Source organism: Oryctolagus cuniculus, chromosome 9, assembly GCF_051225735.1.
Source record: "Oryctolagus cuniculus isolate XC-2025 breed Fujian yellow rabbit chromosome 9, ASM5122573v1, whole genome shotgun sequence".
In the NCBI taxonomy this organism is placed as follows: domain Eukaryota; kingdom Metazoa; phylum Chordata; class Mammalia; order Lagomorpha; family Leporidae; genus Oryctolagus; species Oryctolagus cuniculus.
This window is the reverse complement of record NC_142875.1, coordinates 11,490,872-11,506,323: the sequence shown is the minus strand read 5'-3', so window position 1 is coordinate 11,506,323 and position 15,452 is coordinate 11,490,872. Positions and strand designations below refer to the sequence as shown.

At 40.5% G+C, this 15,452-nt stretch overlaps 1 protein-coding gene across 2 annotated transcripts in view; it reads right to left on the bottom strand.

Moving 5' to 3' along the window:
• The window catches only part of NALCN (sodium leak channel, non-selective), a 368,383-nt gene that overhangs the window by 207,996 nt on the left and 144,935 nt on the right, over positions 1-15,452 (bottom strand). For both annotated transcript variants that reach the window (XM_089303460.1, XM_051849987.3), the window contains exon 10: positions 13,193-13,279. In XM_089303460.1, coding sequence (XP_089159586.1) covers positions 13,193-13,279 — 87 coding nt within the window. The remainder of the gene's footprint in view (positions 1-13,192; positions 13,280-15,452) is intronic.

The window sequence follows — 15,452 nt, the reverse complement described above, 5'->3', positions numbered from 1 at the left end:
CCCTCAAGTGCTGAACTGGTCATGAATATTCTACTTTGTTCCAAAGAAAGTACCCTCGGGGAATCCTCACAGTTCATCCCTCTATCCTCTGTGTGAAAGGGAGGCCACGCTGGTCCTCTTAGCAGAGCTGACTGACAGGCAGCTTCCCCCAGGAGTCTCAGCAAGAACTCTGGGAAGAGGGTCACCTAAAACTTGGAGATGCCTCCAAGGCCCTCCCAACCCAAGTCCTAATGTTGGGATGTTGTCACACAAAGTGAGTAAAACAAATTAGGACATCAAAGTTCAAGTGATAGGAGAGGAGCTTCGAAGGTTCAAAGGAAGTGTGCATTATGAAAAAATTATGTACGGATCTCAATGGGCTTTTTTTTTTTTTGCACTAAATTAAAGTTATCGTCTAATTGCATTTTCCACAAGCATTTTGCAGTAGGTGTATGCACTCCTGTTGTTTTGAGTAATGTCATCTCTTATCTGTTCATCTCAAGGAGCTGCACTATTCCGCCATGAGCAGAAGCAGCTTGGGGGTGATGGTCAGCCAAGGAGGCCTCCTGGGGCATGTTCTGGGAACGAACCTCTGCCAGTGACAGTCACTGGGCTGTCCCTCCTCATGACCCTCTGATTCCAATTCAGTGTAAAGGAAACGCCAGAGGCGTGCGCTAACATGCTGTGTCTTTCTCATGGGAGCTCTGCTAACCACACTTACTGGATGGCCTCACTGGATTTTGACAGGAATGCTTTTGTAATCTTAGTGTCCAGCATTGTGAGTCTGTCTTTGTCATTCCCTTTTTGGTACTTTAAGGAATAGTTATAAAGGGCCATAGTAGAATTGCTCTACAGGTGACACTCAAAACCATGATAATTTTAGCATTTCATGTTTTTTTTTTTTCCCCAGGGAAGCTCAAAAATCTAAGAGACCAAACCATTTAACTGCCAGTAAGGTAGGTAAATCAATCCATAAAAAATAGCGAATAATTTAATCTTATTTTTAATGTATTATGTCTGGTTTCCTGGTATCTATTCTGAATGTCATTATCAATTGACACATGCATATATATGTAAAATCTGGGTATATTTTTTCTATATTATATATTAACATATTCAAGTTTATACATGTGGGATATTTAGAACTGAGTATTCATATACTTGATCCCTCGCTTTAGTTGATTTGTCTATCGCCGGTTTCAAGACTATCACATGCCTTTTCAGTTTGTCTTTCAGTTATCTTCTTGCACCTTTTCTTGTGCTTCTTTCCATTTAACTATTTTATTTTGATTCTTTTTAGTTCTCATTCTAACTTATTATAGAATGATTATTTTATATGCATCTCCCCATTTTTCTTCTAGCCAGTTGTTTTATGTTCTGCTTTTGGAAACTGAGAAAAGGTGAGTATGTTTGAGTGTATGTGTGAGTGTGCATGGGAGTGTCGGTGTGAGGATGCACGCAAGCGTGCATATGAGTGTGCATGTGTCTGCGTAAGTGTGAATGTGTGAGCTTGTGTGCCTAGGGTATGCGAGTGTATGAGTGGGAGAGTATGTGCACTGTTGTGTATGATGTAATGTGAGTGTGTGTGCATGTGTGTGTGTGAGGGGATGTTTGGCACCTGCCTACGGGGACAGGAAAGATCTGTGTGCCGTGTAGTTTTGCAGGGGCACAAATACACAGAACCCAGCAAGAATTTGCTAAGTGCCCACCATGTGAAGGCTGTCATAGGGGTAACAGAGACCAAAGTAACCAAACAGAATCAAGGAGTCAAGATCATTTGGCTGAGGAAGCTGTCTGACCTGATTCTGAAGGTCAGGATATTTGGATGCAGTGGAGAGGAGGAGATGATGAAAACAAATGCAAAAGCTGAAATCATGGCAGACTTGAAGGCAGATTAGATTTGGAGAGGACAAGAGAAACACTATGGTTCATTTGCCTGCAGGTTTCTGGAAATGCAAGAAAGGCATGCTTGATCTGTGGGATGAGCAAGAGAGATGGGGGGAGCCTAGTTTTTGAGAGGAGAGGGCTGGTGTGTCTAGGATAAGGCCTGGGAAACATGGTAGCAAAATGTTTCTAAGACAAGAGAAAGAGAGCAGAGCAGGAAGAGAAGGCTGGGAGCCCTAGTACTGCGGGCATCCATGAGAGCACACTTCCTGCAGAGGCAAGCAGACCCAGAGATGGTGCCAAGGGCTGTGAGAGCAAGGCAATGTTGAGGGCCCGTGTACCCTCACCTGTGCCAGGAAACTCTTACAAAACCCCGGGAGATGCGTATATCCTGTTTATAAGTAAGGAAACAGGCAGAGCGATTAAGCAAATTACCCCAGGGGCCCCTCGGCCACCCTGTCTTAGCTGGAGCACGTTGTCTTCTCACCCTGGTCTCTACTGTAGAAGAACCTGAATTCTCATGGGTCCCATCCATTATTGAAATAATCTGCCAGTTTGTAGGAAGCTTCATTAAGAAGACAGCCATTTTTAAGAAGTGCCTGAGGTGTCACTTCATCTCTTGAAATGCACCTATCATACAGTCCACCTCCTCTCAGTCTTGCTTTCAAGGGAAACTTTCTCAAAAAGCATCAGCTCACTACAGGAATAATTGTGCCACGATTTGACCTACTTATGAGCCCATTTGCTTTGTTCTTCACAGTGAGATGCTACCAGGGAGGCACTGAGCTGCAGCATGCAGCTCTCAGGCATACTCTCATTTCCTTGCCAGCCTTTCTTCAAGATAATAGATCACTGGGTGTGTGTTGGAAGATGGCTTAAAATGTGCAGCCACATCTGTCAAATTGTCAAGACACGGAAACCACCTGCGAGGCAGGGGGGAATGGCTGTCACAGGAGCACCTAAGGAATGAGGTTCCAATTTAATGGAGTTCTATTTATCACGCACTGCAGTGACCCCTGCCTACAGATATTGCTTCCGCTGAAATTGTATTTGAATAACTGTGTAACTGGTCGGTTTCATGCCAAGAGAGTCCATTATAACTTCATAATTTTTCTGGAACTCACACTTCAGCACACTTTGTAGAAACTTTCTAAGTGGTATGGGTGGGTAGAAGTATTCTACACGGCAGAATTGCCTTATTCCCTTAGTAAAGCTACAAAATACATGCTCAAGTGTCAAGCATGAATATCTTGTACTTATCTTTATACCTAACATTTTTATGCCTTCTTATTTAGGTAGAAACAATATATCCATCAGAAATATAGAAACTTTTTGAAAATCATTGAACAGGTATAGCAGAAAAGTGAACAAAGGACATAAATCAGCAATCTGCAGATTGGTTATGCCTCTACAGTGGCCTGTGAATATATAAAAATGTACAACATCTATAGGCTATAATCAGGGCGATGCAAAGTTAGCATTACAAGATACAATTTCACAGCTTCAGCTGTAGAAGTCTCAAGATATCTAAGTGTGGACAAGGACGTGTCTTACAAGTCACTAGTTGGCATAAAAAGTGGCACTATCATCTGGGGAGCTATTTTGCAATATCTCAGAGAGCTGAAGGGGCTCATATCCTTCAGCCAGTACTTGGTCTTCCAGCTACGTAGGCTAGAGCAATTCTCACACAGGTACACAAAGAGATGTGGAGAATGTTCATGACAGTCAAGCAGTAAAAAAAGAAACTCAACACCCACAACTGGGCGAATGAATAAACGAATGAATGATTAGGTGGTAAGCAAATTGTGGTATATTTTATGGTAGGATAAAGTATAGTAAAGAAAATAAGGCCATTAAAAATATTAGGTAGACTTCCCAAGATTAAGTTCCCAGTCTAACTAGCAATGTGACCTTTCTCTAGTTACTTATACTCTCTGTGACTCAACCTCCTCATCTATAGAGTACACATTCTACTATTACCTACATTTATGGCAATGTTGTGAGCATTAAATAAAGAAAATTTTTAATAATAGTAAATTACTAAATTTAATAAAAATATACCTGACACATAGATGATGTTCAATAAACATTAGTTGTTATTACTTCTAATGGTAGACACATAATCTTTATATTTCTAAATTATTTAATTATATATTTTTAAAATTCAAAGAAATGATTTAATATATTGTGAAATGGCATCAATCTACAAGTTGTTCTTTGTAAATACGTGGAAATTATGTATTATTTCCCTAAAGAAACTATTTTAAAGGGGATGACTGACCTTAAAGTCAGACTATGATTGCCTATTTAGCCCTTATGATACTTATCAAGTCCAGTAAGACTTTAAAGTTTAACAGGGGAAACTACCCCTGAGTTAAAACTACTGAGGTCAAATCTGACTATTTAATATTACCATAGCTATGTCCCTTCTTTACCCACTCCATGAACCTGATGAGGTTGGTTGGTTAGTGCTTTGAGCAGACAGTGATGGGAGAAAAGTTTTAGTAGGGAATAAAGAAGGGAGGTTTCAAAGTACTTTGGATTTATACTATTTACCTACAGTATTGGAAAACCCAACACTTTGCTTAAATGGACAAGTTGCATCCACTTCAGTCCTCATGCCCTACTGCTTCTGGCCAATGCCTTCCATTTTGGGGTGTCTACTATGAATCAGTATCTTTTTCTTGGTTCACCTTCACTCTGGTGAGTCTCTTCATGGCCCTTAATTGAGAGGTCCCCAAACTTAGTCACAGTGTGCCATGTTGGGTAATTTGCGAGAGCCAGACTAAAGCAAGTATTCAAGAAAAGAGGAGAGGCAGGTACATAGACAGAAACAAAGATACAAAATCATGTGGCCCAAACAGAGAGTGAGAGGTGGCACAGAAGGTATAGTCACCTGAGAAGCAGGATTATACCTACCATAAATGGTCTCTCTGAGCAAATGGTCTGTGCTTTACAACTGTGTAATCCTTAACTAAATCATAATTACTTACGTAATTCTCATAAAACCAAGAAAGAGGTACTATGATTCCCATTTTATACAAAATTGTTCAAGGTCATATCATTAAATAAGTTGTCATGCTGAGACATATCTGTCTCCAGAGCCTATTTAATGGTGGTAACAGCCTGATTTATTTTCCTTCAACAAAGACGTTGTACTGGGTATTGCTTTATCAAATGAGGATAAGGATGCCTGTATTCTGGGAGGCAGGTGTGGGAGGTAGTGGGGTCCTGTTAGGAGACATGTTTTGGAGGAGTTGTAACACAAAAAGGAAAAAAAAAAAAAAACAGGATGGGGCTTGGCTTATCTGCATTTCTCAGCTTTGCCATCTCCTTACCAGCTGTCTTGTCTCCACAATGTGAATCAGAACAGGACGGGGGAAGGGAACTCTGAATGATGCGCTCCATCAGCAGTGTGCAGGGGAGTGGAGCACAGAGCACAAAGACAATCCAGGCAGGACCAAGGACGAGAGGGAGTATTTCTGGGTCTACGGGACATTTGCTTCATTGTTTTTAAACACAGGAATGAATTTGTTAGGAAATGCAGATATTGACCATGGCTAGGTATATTATTAAGCTTAGCCTTATTAAACATGGCTTGAATTCTGTTAGTAACTGGATAAACATGAGGAATGTCCTATCAAAATGAACATTAAGTTGGTTAACTAAAAATTTCAACAAGACTCATTAAAGAGGTCACCACACATAACCTACTAGCTAATGGGACTGTTCTGCCAGTCCTCCCACTCTGAACTTGGGGTTGTGCAATTTTATCTGTGAGTCTGTGTATTTTCATTATTATAAAAATATAAAAGACCACTCCAAAGGTGACAAATTGAGCCCTTTCCTCATATGCTTGCATAGGACTACCATTATGATTATAGCTATGATTATAATTATAATTCATGTCTTGGAATGCAAATGAACTTGTAGAATTTCAAATCACAGACTAAAGGTGCTTACTTTTTTTCCACAAATGGCTCTATAGAGCATATTATTCTGTAAAAGACTTACCAGATTGCTGCATGGCCTAATATACTCAACCAACATAGGAAAAGAGGGCATAGACATGCAACCATTGAAACATTAGATATAAAGTTAGCTATGTGCACGTACACTGGGAAATGCAGGGATGCAATATAAAAGTGGGTGCTATTGTTTGATCCTAATCACTGCTTCTGGAATACATAAAATCCTAATAGATTTGTGAGACAAAAAAGCAGACAGACAGAGCTATTCATATAAAACAAACATTATCACAGAAGCATCAGTTACATCACATATTGAATTTAACAGTGATAGGGAAGATTCAGTCACATCAAGTAATCTTATTTTTTTTAAATTACCTAATTATTTGTAGTTGGTGGAGAAGATAGATGTTTAAAACCAATAAACTAGACATAGATACAGAAAGCAGAAGAAAAAGTGAAAATTTAGGACAGAATACCAGTGAAGAAAGGTAAAGAATCCAAAGCAATTTATCCTGATAAATTGCTAAATTTATCCTGATTAAAAAAAAAGGCTTCTGATGCCTTTTTTTTTTTTTTTTGACAGGCAGAGTTAGTGAGAGAGAGACAGAGAAAAAGTTGGTTCTCTCTCCAAGTGGCTGCCACCACCGATGTGTTGCGGCCGGTGCACTGCGCCGATCTGAAGCCAGGAGCCAGGTGCTTCTCCTGGTCTCCCATGTGGGTGCAGGGCCCAAGGACCTGGGCCATCCCCATTGCACTCCCGGGCCATAGCAGAGAGCTGGCCTGGAAGAGGGGCAACTGGGACAGAATCCGGCGCCCCAACCGGGACTAGAACCCTGGGTGCTGGGACCACAGGCGAAGGATTAGCCTAGTGAGCTGCGGTGCTGGCCTAATGCCTTTATTTTTAAGATTTGAGCCAGTCTACATTTATGATGAATGATGATTTTAAAATCTAGAAATTTAGACACAAAATTTATGGAAAGAGTATTATTTAATGTTGAAATTTATGTCCTACTATTGTACCATCTGTGTGATCTAAAGTCATATTATCATAACATCCTTCATGAGTTACTCAGCAGGTAATGTAAATGAGACAGAAGGACCAGAGTGAAATAGCAAACACATGGAGACAGCCTTCACCTTTCCAAAAACATGTTCATTTCCCATCGTGTTTTTCAAGCACAGCATGCCTTGCAAACATTTTCTGTTCATTCATGCATGCATTTCTGAGTTGTTATACACGTATGTATTCATGAAGTGACTATTTCTTTTCCTACAATAGACATGGATAAATAGAAATAATTTTTTTTCTTTACTCATGACATCTTTATTGAAAGGTCATTTCCTGTATTACAAAATCTACCCATCCTGAGTGCACAATCCAGTGACTAATAAATTTATCTTGTTGTGCAATCCTCATCACCCTAACAAGCCCTCTTATGCCTACCTGCGATAAATTCCCATTCTCATTCTCAGATCTGGACAACCACTGTTGACTTCACGTATCCCCCCCAATATTTGCCTCTGTTGGACAGATAAATAACTTTTCTATCCTGAGAAAAATAAATGTGTGAACCCAAGAATAAATGCACACAGTTCCAGTTCTAAGGCAGGAACCAATACCCAGCTCTCGCCAATGATGGCCAGGTAGAAATGAGAGTTGAATAATGCCAAGTCATTCTATTCTAAAAGAGGAGGAGATTACATGGTTTTTCTGTGTAACACACTCTGTTTATGATATTGTGGCCAAATTCAAAAACGGTTCCACTCTAAGGACAAAACCAACTATTCCCAACAGTCAAATAGGGACAGTGAATCACCAGTTTTTCTGTATCTCAGATCTCACCAATACTTCATTTTCCCAGTTTATTTCAAGAATTGCTAAATTATAAACTCAATTGAATTATAACTGTTTCAACGCTTCATCCCAAAAAACTAAATGGTTTTGCTAAGATGGAATTGGCCTGACTTCCTTTCAGCTCTGTGATCCCAACGCCGTGCTTCTAAACACTGTCATCTTTATTTCACACATTGAGGGAGACAACAGGGTCCTGAGAGATATAACAGACATATTCCATCAGGCCTCTGCCAACATGGTGGCAAATCTACCTAAATTTACCCAGGATCCCACAGTTTTTGAGAGGTACTTTCTAGAATCAAACTCCAAATGCACATAGAAATAAATGATGTTTACAGAAATGGGTGGTTTCATTTTTCTGGCCACAGTCCATATACTTTCTAGTTCCTGGGGACTAGCTCAAAAGAACAAATAGAGCCACTTTCAAGTGAGAGGTCAAATAAGCTCTTTTTCTCTTTCTTTCTCTCTCTCTCTCTCTCTCTCTTTCTTTCTTTCGACAGGCAGAGTGGACAGTGAGAGAGAGAGACAGAGAGAAAGGTCTTCCTTTGCCGTTGGTTCACCCTCCAATGGCTGCTGCGGCCAGCACACAGCACTGATTCGATGGCAGGAGCCAGGTGCTTCTCCTGGTCTCCCATGGGGCGCAGGGCCCAAGCACTTGGGCCATCCTCCACTGCACTCCCTGGCCATAGCAGAGAGCTGGCCTGGAAGAGGGGCAACTGGGACAGAATCCAGCGCCCCAACCGGGACTAGAACCCGGTGTGCCGGTGCTGCAAGGTGGAGGATTAGCCTAATGAGCCACGGCACCGGCCCAAATAAGCACTTTCCTAAGACACGATGGTGCCAAACCATTCCTCCCCTGGATTGATTTCATCTCTCATTCGACAAACAGGAATGGAATGTATGCCCTGTGAAAGGCAAGTGCTAGCAATGACCAGAGCAGGGATAACAACCGCACTGTCACGGAGCTCCCCTGGCTGGAGACACAGACATTAAATAATGAATTAAACTATTAACCTATTTTCTTAAAATTATGAGAAACACAAAAGAAAAGCATAGGATGATATGGAAACAAGTAACAGAGGTGCCGGTTCTATTTTTGGAGGACAATGCAGACGTCTTTCCTGAAGTGATGTTTGAGCGAGTTCTGAAGGGTGAGTGGGAGAGAAGAGTTGTTGGAAGAGGAAATGCTCTGTGAAATGTCAGTGCCCCTGGGGGAAGACGTGTTTTCGCAGAAGAGAGAAAATTTGTGAACACAGCCACAAATGCAGGAGGTTGAGAAAACCTGACTCTTAATATTCACCACCCTGCTCCCTCCTGGAAGTGGAATGATAAAAGGGATGAAAAGGAGTTGATGCAAATCATTCTTTTAAATTGTATTGGTCAACTTAAAAAATGAGAATATAGTTATATTTTGCTGGTTTTCAAAATTAAAAGAAGTGGCCTGTGCTACTGTTTGTTCTAGGAGGTGAGATATCATTATAGACCAAGACAGAAAGTGGATGGCTCAGGTGAAAATTTTTCCTCTTACCTAGTGTTAATCAGTATTAAAAGCCAGCAAGCATTTCATGAGCATTTTTCCTGGAATATATATTTTTAGTTAATTCTTTCCTCTTGGTTAAATTTTAATTAAGTGATTTTTCACTCAGACATGGAAATGTACTGTCTATGTATTTACAGGTCCTCCTAGTCACCATAATTAGATGATCTCTTGGCCATCTCACTTTTCATCCGCACTCAGGAATACTGGTTCCTTTGGGAAAGCTTGACTTAGACCAAGCAGATGAAGTTGATTGAATGGAAATTCCTTTATGCTCAATTGTCTGCTTCCCTTCATCCCTCATTTCTAGCCACAGGAGTCACCATTTATAAAACTTACCAAGTGTGCTGCCCTATTCATAACTCATGTCTAGCACACAGGTCTCCCAGGGACCACACTCATACTCTTCAAGCCCAACATCTGTCCCTTCCACATCATCCTTGACTTTGCTATATTCTCAGTTTTGCCATCACACTGGACCGTGCATCCCTTGCCATTCCAAAATCTTTGTGATAAAGGGGCTGACTTGCCTTCTAACTCCAGATTGCAACTTTGAGGCATCTATTAATAAGCATTTAATGGATTTTAAAGCAATGTATTCCAAGTTCTAAAGACTCTGATTTGGTGCCCAGAGCAGCCCTGGTAGATTATTTCTATCACAAATGCATGATTTCTTTCATGGTTTCCCAGTTGGATAAAACATGGCTCTGGAACCAGAAGATGCCAGATAATGGTCTTACTCTCTCCATTTGTTAAGTGTGGGAGACTCCACTTCTTCCATTAAATATTGCAAAATATCCAAAATACCTTCGGTCAGTGGTTGCTGATGCATACCAGTCTTTCTGTATTACAGAGTTGTAGTAAACCTCATCTTTAGTCTCTTCTTTCATAAAGATCCTTGATCTCACGGAGAGAGGGAACTTCACATTAAAAGTTCCTACCACACCTCATATTTCTTCTTTCAAAGTCCCTATTTCTCTGGTTGATGGTGACTCACTGCTGTCTTTTTCCCTCCCAACCTCATGTCCACTACGTTTTGTGAGGGCAGGGACTGTGACTGTCTTGTTCAGGACAATGTCACGACTAGCACAGAGTTGGTATCCTGCAAATGAATAACGTAAGCGGAATTGCTTCTAAGACAAGAAGGTTCTTCTGTAACAATAATTTGCATTACTATTAGCAGTGATGGTAGTAGTAGAGATACTTACAATATAAGAGAATTTCATAAAGTTAGTGGAAAATGCATATTATGAAAAACATGAGTCCCAAAATTTTTTCCATCAAAATACACTTTTTTATTTCCATTTCCCACAGCTTTTTGAAAGTCTCTTGTAGTTGGATATTAATGACATCATTACCATCAGATACAGAATAGAAGAAGAACCATGAGATAATGTTTAATATTATCAACACATTACAAATAGATAATAATAAGCAACAAGGTAAAAAGGCAACCTATAGAACTTGAGAAAATAAATGCAATCCATGTGCCTGAAAAGAGAATACCATCCAACATATACAAGGAACCCAAATAACTCAATAGAAAAAAAATAAGTCAAATGACATGATTTAAATAGGGGGAAAGGACTTAAATAGATCTCTCTCCACAGGGGACGTATGAATGGCCAAAAGATATTTGAAAAGGTGCTCATCATCACTTCACCCCTGCTAGGAAGACTATTAATAAGAGGGCAAAAGAAACGTTGGAAAAAATGTGAAGAGACAATAGTCTTTGTACACTACTAGGGACATTAAGTAGGATTGTGGGAACACAGTACAGCCCCTATGGAAAAGAGTATGGCAGGTCTTCAAAAAGTAAAGAATAGAGCTGCCAAAGCACCATGTACCCAGGACAGTCCACTTAATTTTATATGTATATATATACATACATACATATGGTATATATATATAAATAAATTATTAAATGAAATCAGTATTTCAAAGAGATATCTGTACTCCCAGGCTCATCACAGCATTACTCACAACAAGTTAAAGAAACAACCAAGAGTCTGTAGATAGCTGAATGGGGAAAGAAAACATGTATACACACACACACACACACAGTGGAATATTATTAAGCCATAAATGAAGGAATCTTGCTATGTGCAACATGGATGAGCCTGGGAAACATTATGCTAAGTGAAATAAACCAGGCACAGACTGACAAATTCCCTATCCACTGTTGATGTGTAGAGTCTAAAAATTAGTCACAGAAGGTAGAATGGTAATTGTTTTGGGCAGGGTTGTAAGTTAGAATAGGGAGTTGTCACCCGAAGGGAACTGATTTCCAGTTGTCAGACGACTATGACTGAACAATGACTCATCCTGTAAGATGAGGATTTACGGAACAGCACACACACACACACACACACAGAGGCAGCTATGTGAGGTGATGGATATGTTAATTAGCTTGGTTGTGGTAATCATTTCACACTGTGTATTTTTTTTTTTTTTTTTGACAGGCAGAGTTAGACAGTAAGAGAGAGACAGACAGAAAGGTCTTTCTTCCGTTGGTTCACCCCCGAAATGGCCGCTGCAGCCGGCAATCCAAAGCCAGGAGCCAGGTGTTTCCTCCTGGTCTCCCATGCGGGTGCAGGGCCCAAGCACTTGGGCCATCCCTCACTGCACTACCGGGCCACAGCAGAGAGCTGGACTGGAATAGGAACAACCAGGACAGAATTTGGCGCCCCAACTGGGACTAGAACCTGGCGTGCTGGTGCCACAGGCGGAGGATTATCCTATCATGTTTAAACCTTTGACATATTTTGTTCTTTCTTAATTAGACTATTCAACTAGAAACAAAAGGAAACAAATAACTATGATACAAAATGGCTACACAAATGTAGCCCTCAGTATTAGTGGTTCAAACGCAATGTCATTTCTCCCATACCAATCCTTCTGTGCTGGAGAAAGAAAGAGAGAAAACACTTCCCAAATGATAGGGGTGGCACTGCCACATGCAAGATTTGTCTCTGCAAACCACAGAGGGTAAAGAAAATACTCCAGGAGGAAGAGCCAGTTATCTACTCATGAGTGGGCTGCTTGATCGTTTTCACCATTTAAGAAGATGGAAATGAATTCTGGGCTACTAGTACTGTTTTGTTCTTAATTTGGATGTTTGTTATGAGTGTGATCAGGCCAAAAAACTCAATTATCTGTGCATTTATGTGCATTTCTTGATACTGTATTTCAATAAGGTATGTAAAATTATTTCTTGAATAATTTTCAACGTCAATACATGTACTATTACCTAAGTATTAATAAAAGAAGAAAAAAAATGGACAGAGAAGACACTACGGAGTGTCAAGGACACTGCTCTAATTAAGTTAATATTACTTTCAGTTACTGATGTTTGGGGGCAAGAAAGGGGAATGAAACAAGAGAAGATGCCCATGTGGTCTGCCGAAGAAGTGCAGGAGTTTATCTGGGCTACTGAGGTGCTCAGAGCAGATGATGAGAGCCTGTAGCTCATCTCATCACCAGGAGACTATTGTCAGGACTACTGCTACCAACACCTCGTTGGCCACAGGTGCACTTTGTGAAGGGAGCACCTCCACATGACGTCACTCTACAAGCTTGTAGATGCAGATCAACAGACCACAGCATGGGGAAATATTCCTCCCCAGGCCCTTGGCAAGGTAATAAATTGAATTGCAACCAAGTCTGTCCACCCCCAAATAATTCAGGCCTTGTAGAAGAACACTTCACAAGATTTAACACAACAAAATTATCCATTGATTTGATACTGCTGATCAGGGAGTCATCAGACGCTCTCCAAAACCTCTACCATTTATCTTAACAAAATATGCTGAGACCTGGAACGTGAGCTTGAGCATTACATTGTCCCTGACTTCTGGACCATAAATGAGGGCGAATCTACAGCCTGGGAAGCCATGGATTTCTTTCTCTAGAGTCAAAGTCAGAAACCTTTGCTGGGAGAGTTTTAGAAATGGCATCGTACTGCACCTGGAGGCAGGCTGGGGCGCGTCCCTGGGGCTTGTTGACATCCACAGCTACCAGCTGCCAGCCACCAGCAGCATCTTCATGAAACATCTTCAAGACAAAGAGGGAGATGAGTCAGAGACATTTAACCTGGAACATTGAGAACTCCAACTCCTGTCTCCAGCATTCTGTAGTTTGATGCTATCAAATTTTGTCTTTTCCTGGGTGTATATTTGGAACATGAGTCATTTCAATTATGCTCATTTTAACACTAAAACCAAAGTGAATAATAACGATTACAAGAACAATGACAATACTCACATTTATTGAGTAAATTTATTGTTTTGTGTCAGACACTTTCTACCTTACCTTATAGACTTTGCATAAAATTACTCAAAGAATCTCCTCAACAAAGTATTTTATCCCCATTACATTAATTATTATCAGATTTGGAGAAAATGAAAATTAGAATTCTAGAACATGATGTCTGGTGTATTTTTACTCTAGGCGGTAGGCTTTTATGATCATTTAGTGGACATTCCTCATTTAGTGAATACAAAAATATTCTTAGGATAACTAAGAAATGTGCACATGGCAAAGGAAGAGACTAGTAGGAGACTGCCATCACCTGAGAGACATTAGGTGGTTATTTTAACTGGTGAAATTAATCCACTCAACAGGTATTTTTTGTAACACATTTATGAAGCAACAAGTGGTTTCTTTTGGCTTTGAAGATGTAACTGATGACACTCCAGATCCTATAGGTCTCCTAAAATAAAATAAAATCTATCGAATTGGATGCCTAGGTCTCACTGCCTATCACTCTATCTCAAAGACCATGCCTCTGTCGATGTGACACTCAGCTGGAGGGCAATCTCACTTCTATGTATTTTCTAAGATTTTCTTTCAAGTTCCTTAGGGGTGTGTGCACGTGTGTGTGTGTGTAGTAAGGGGGACAGGGTGAAGTTAAGCATTCGTACTCTCCTCAGTGAAGGCACCACCTCTAAGCACTCCTGGGTTGTTCCTCCCTGAGGTTCCTGATTGTGAAATACACAACAGTTCAGCTGCCATCCTTGTTTATGCTCCCACGCCAGCCTGACCCAGTGTTGAACAGGATAAATTGCTGATGGAAATGTGAGTGAGATGTTGCAAGAATACCATCCCCTAGAATCTATAATCATAATTTTACAAAACTCGCATCAGGAATGGTGGCAGATCACCTGTGGAAAGTGAACTTGCTCTCCTTGAAATAAGTAAGACGGTGAGAGACCTGGGCCAAAATGCACAGGCCACATACATGTTTTAAATGACAAAATCAAGGTGCACATTTACACCAAGATTCTTGGGCCAAACATGCCAGTGGCCAACTGTTTACCTCACCTCTTACAGGATTCTGATTCCCTTTGAAATGAACTTTAAAGTTATTCTTCGTGATAGAATCAAGCATCTTCTTCACAATTAGGTCATTCTGAGAATGCACACATCTGTGGAAATGCAAATCTGCTAACTTGCCTTTTAAAGTCCTTGTGAAAACTTCTGGGTGTCACCTTTTAAGGACAAAGGACGAAACCAGTCCTGTCAGTCACTGGAAACCTCTGTTGATACAGCCTAAACTCTCTCATCATGGCACAAAGAGTCCCCGGGGCAAGTTTTTGCTTTGATGGGTAGCAGACTCATTTTCTCTGTTAAATTTTTTTTCCAGTGGACCAAAATCAAATGATTCAATTTAATTGTCAGTAAAAGTGTTCTTTCAAGGTCACTACGTTGTCTGAAATAAAATAAATGAAATGCAAACATGTTCAATTTCTCTTTAGTGCCCTGAATTATAAAACACCACTTTGATTGGTTAATGGTAACAGTCAGTCTTTAAGACAGAAGTTGAACTACTTTGCAGAAGCTGAGAATTCTGAAATCCTGCAGAGAATGTAACAGAGCCGCCACGTGTCCATCTATATCTATTCTCCCTGTCTTCCAGGGTAAGAGAATTTTCAACGGTGCCATTAGGCTACCCCCTAAAAAAAAGAAGAAAAAAAAAAGCTAACTCATTCTCTCTCCCTTTCTCTCTCTCTCTCTGGCTCATTTCAACCATGTAACTACATGCTGGTTTATGGGATGTAGGCAGGAACCTCTGTCTTCCTACACTTTCTCCCTCTGGCTACCTGGAATATTGATGTGAAGGGATCTGGATTTGTGGGAACATATACAATCACCCCAACACCCAAATGGCATCCTCCAACTTCACATAAGAGAGAACATAATTCTAATTCTACCTTACCTGAGCCAT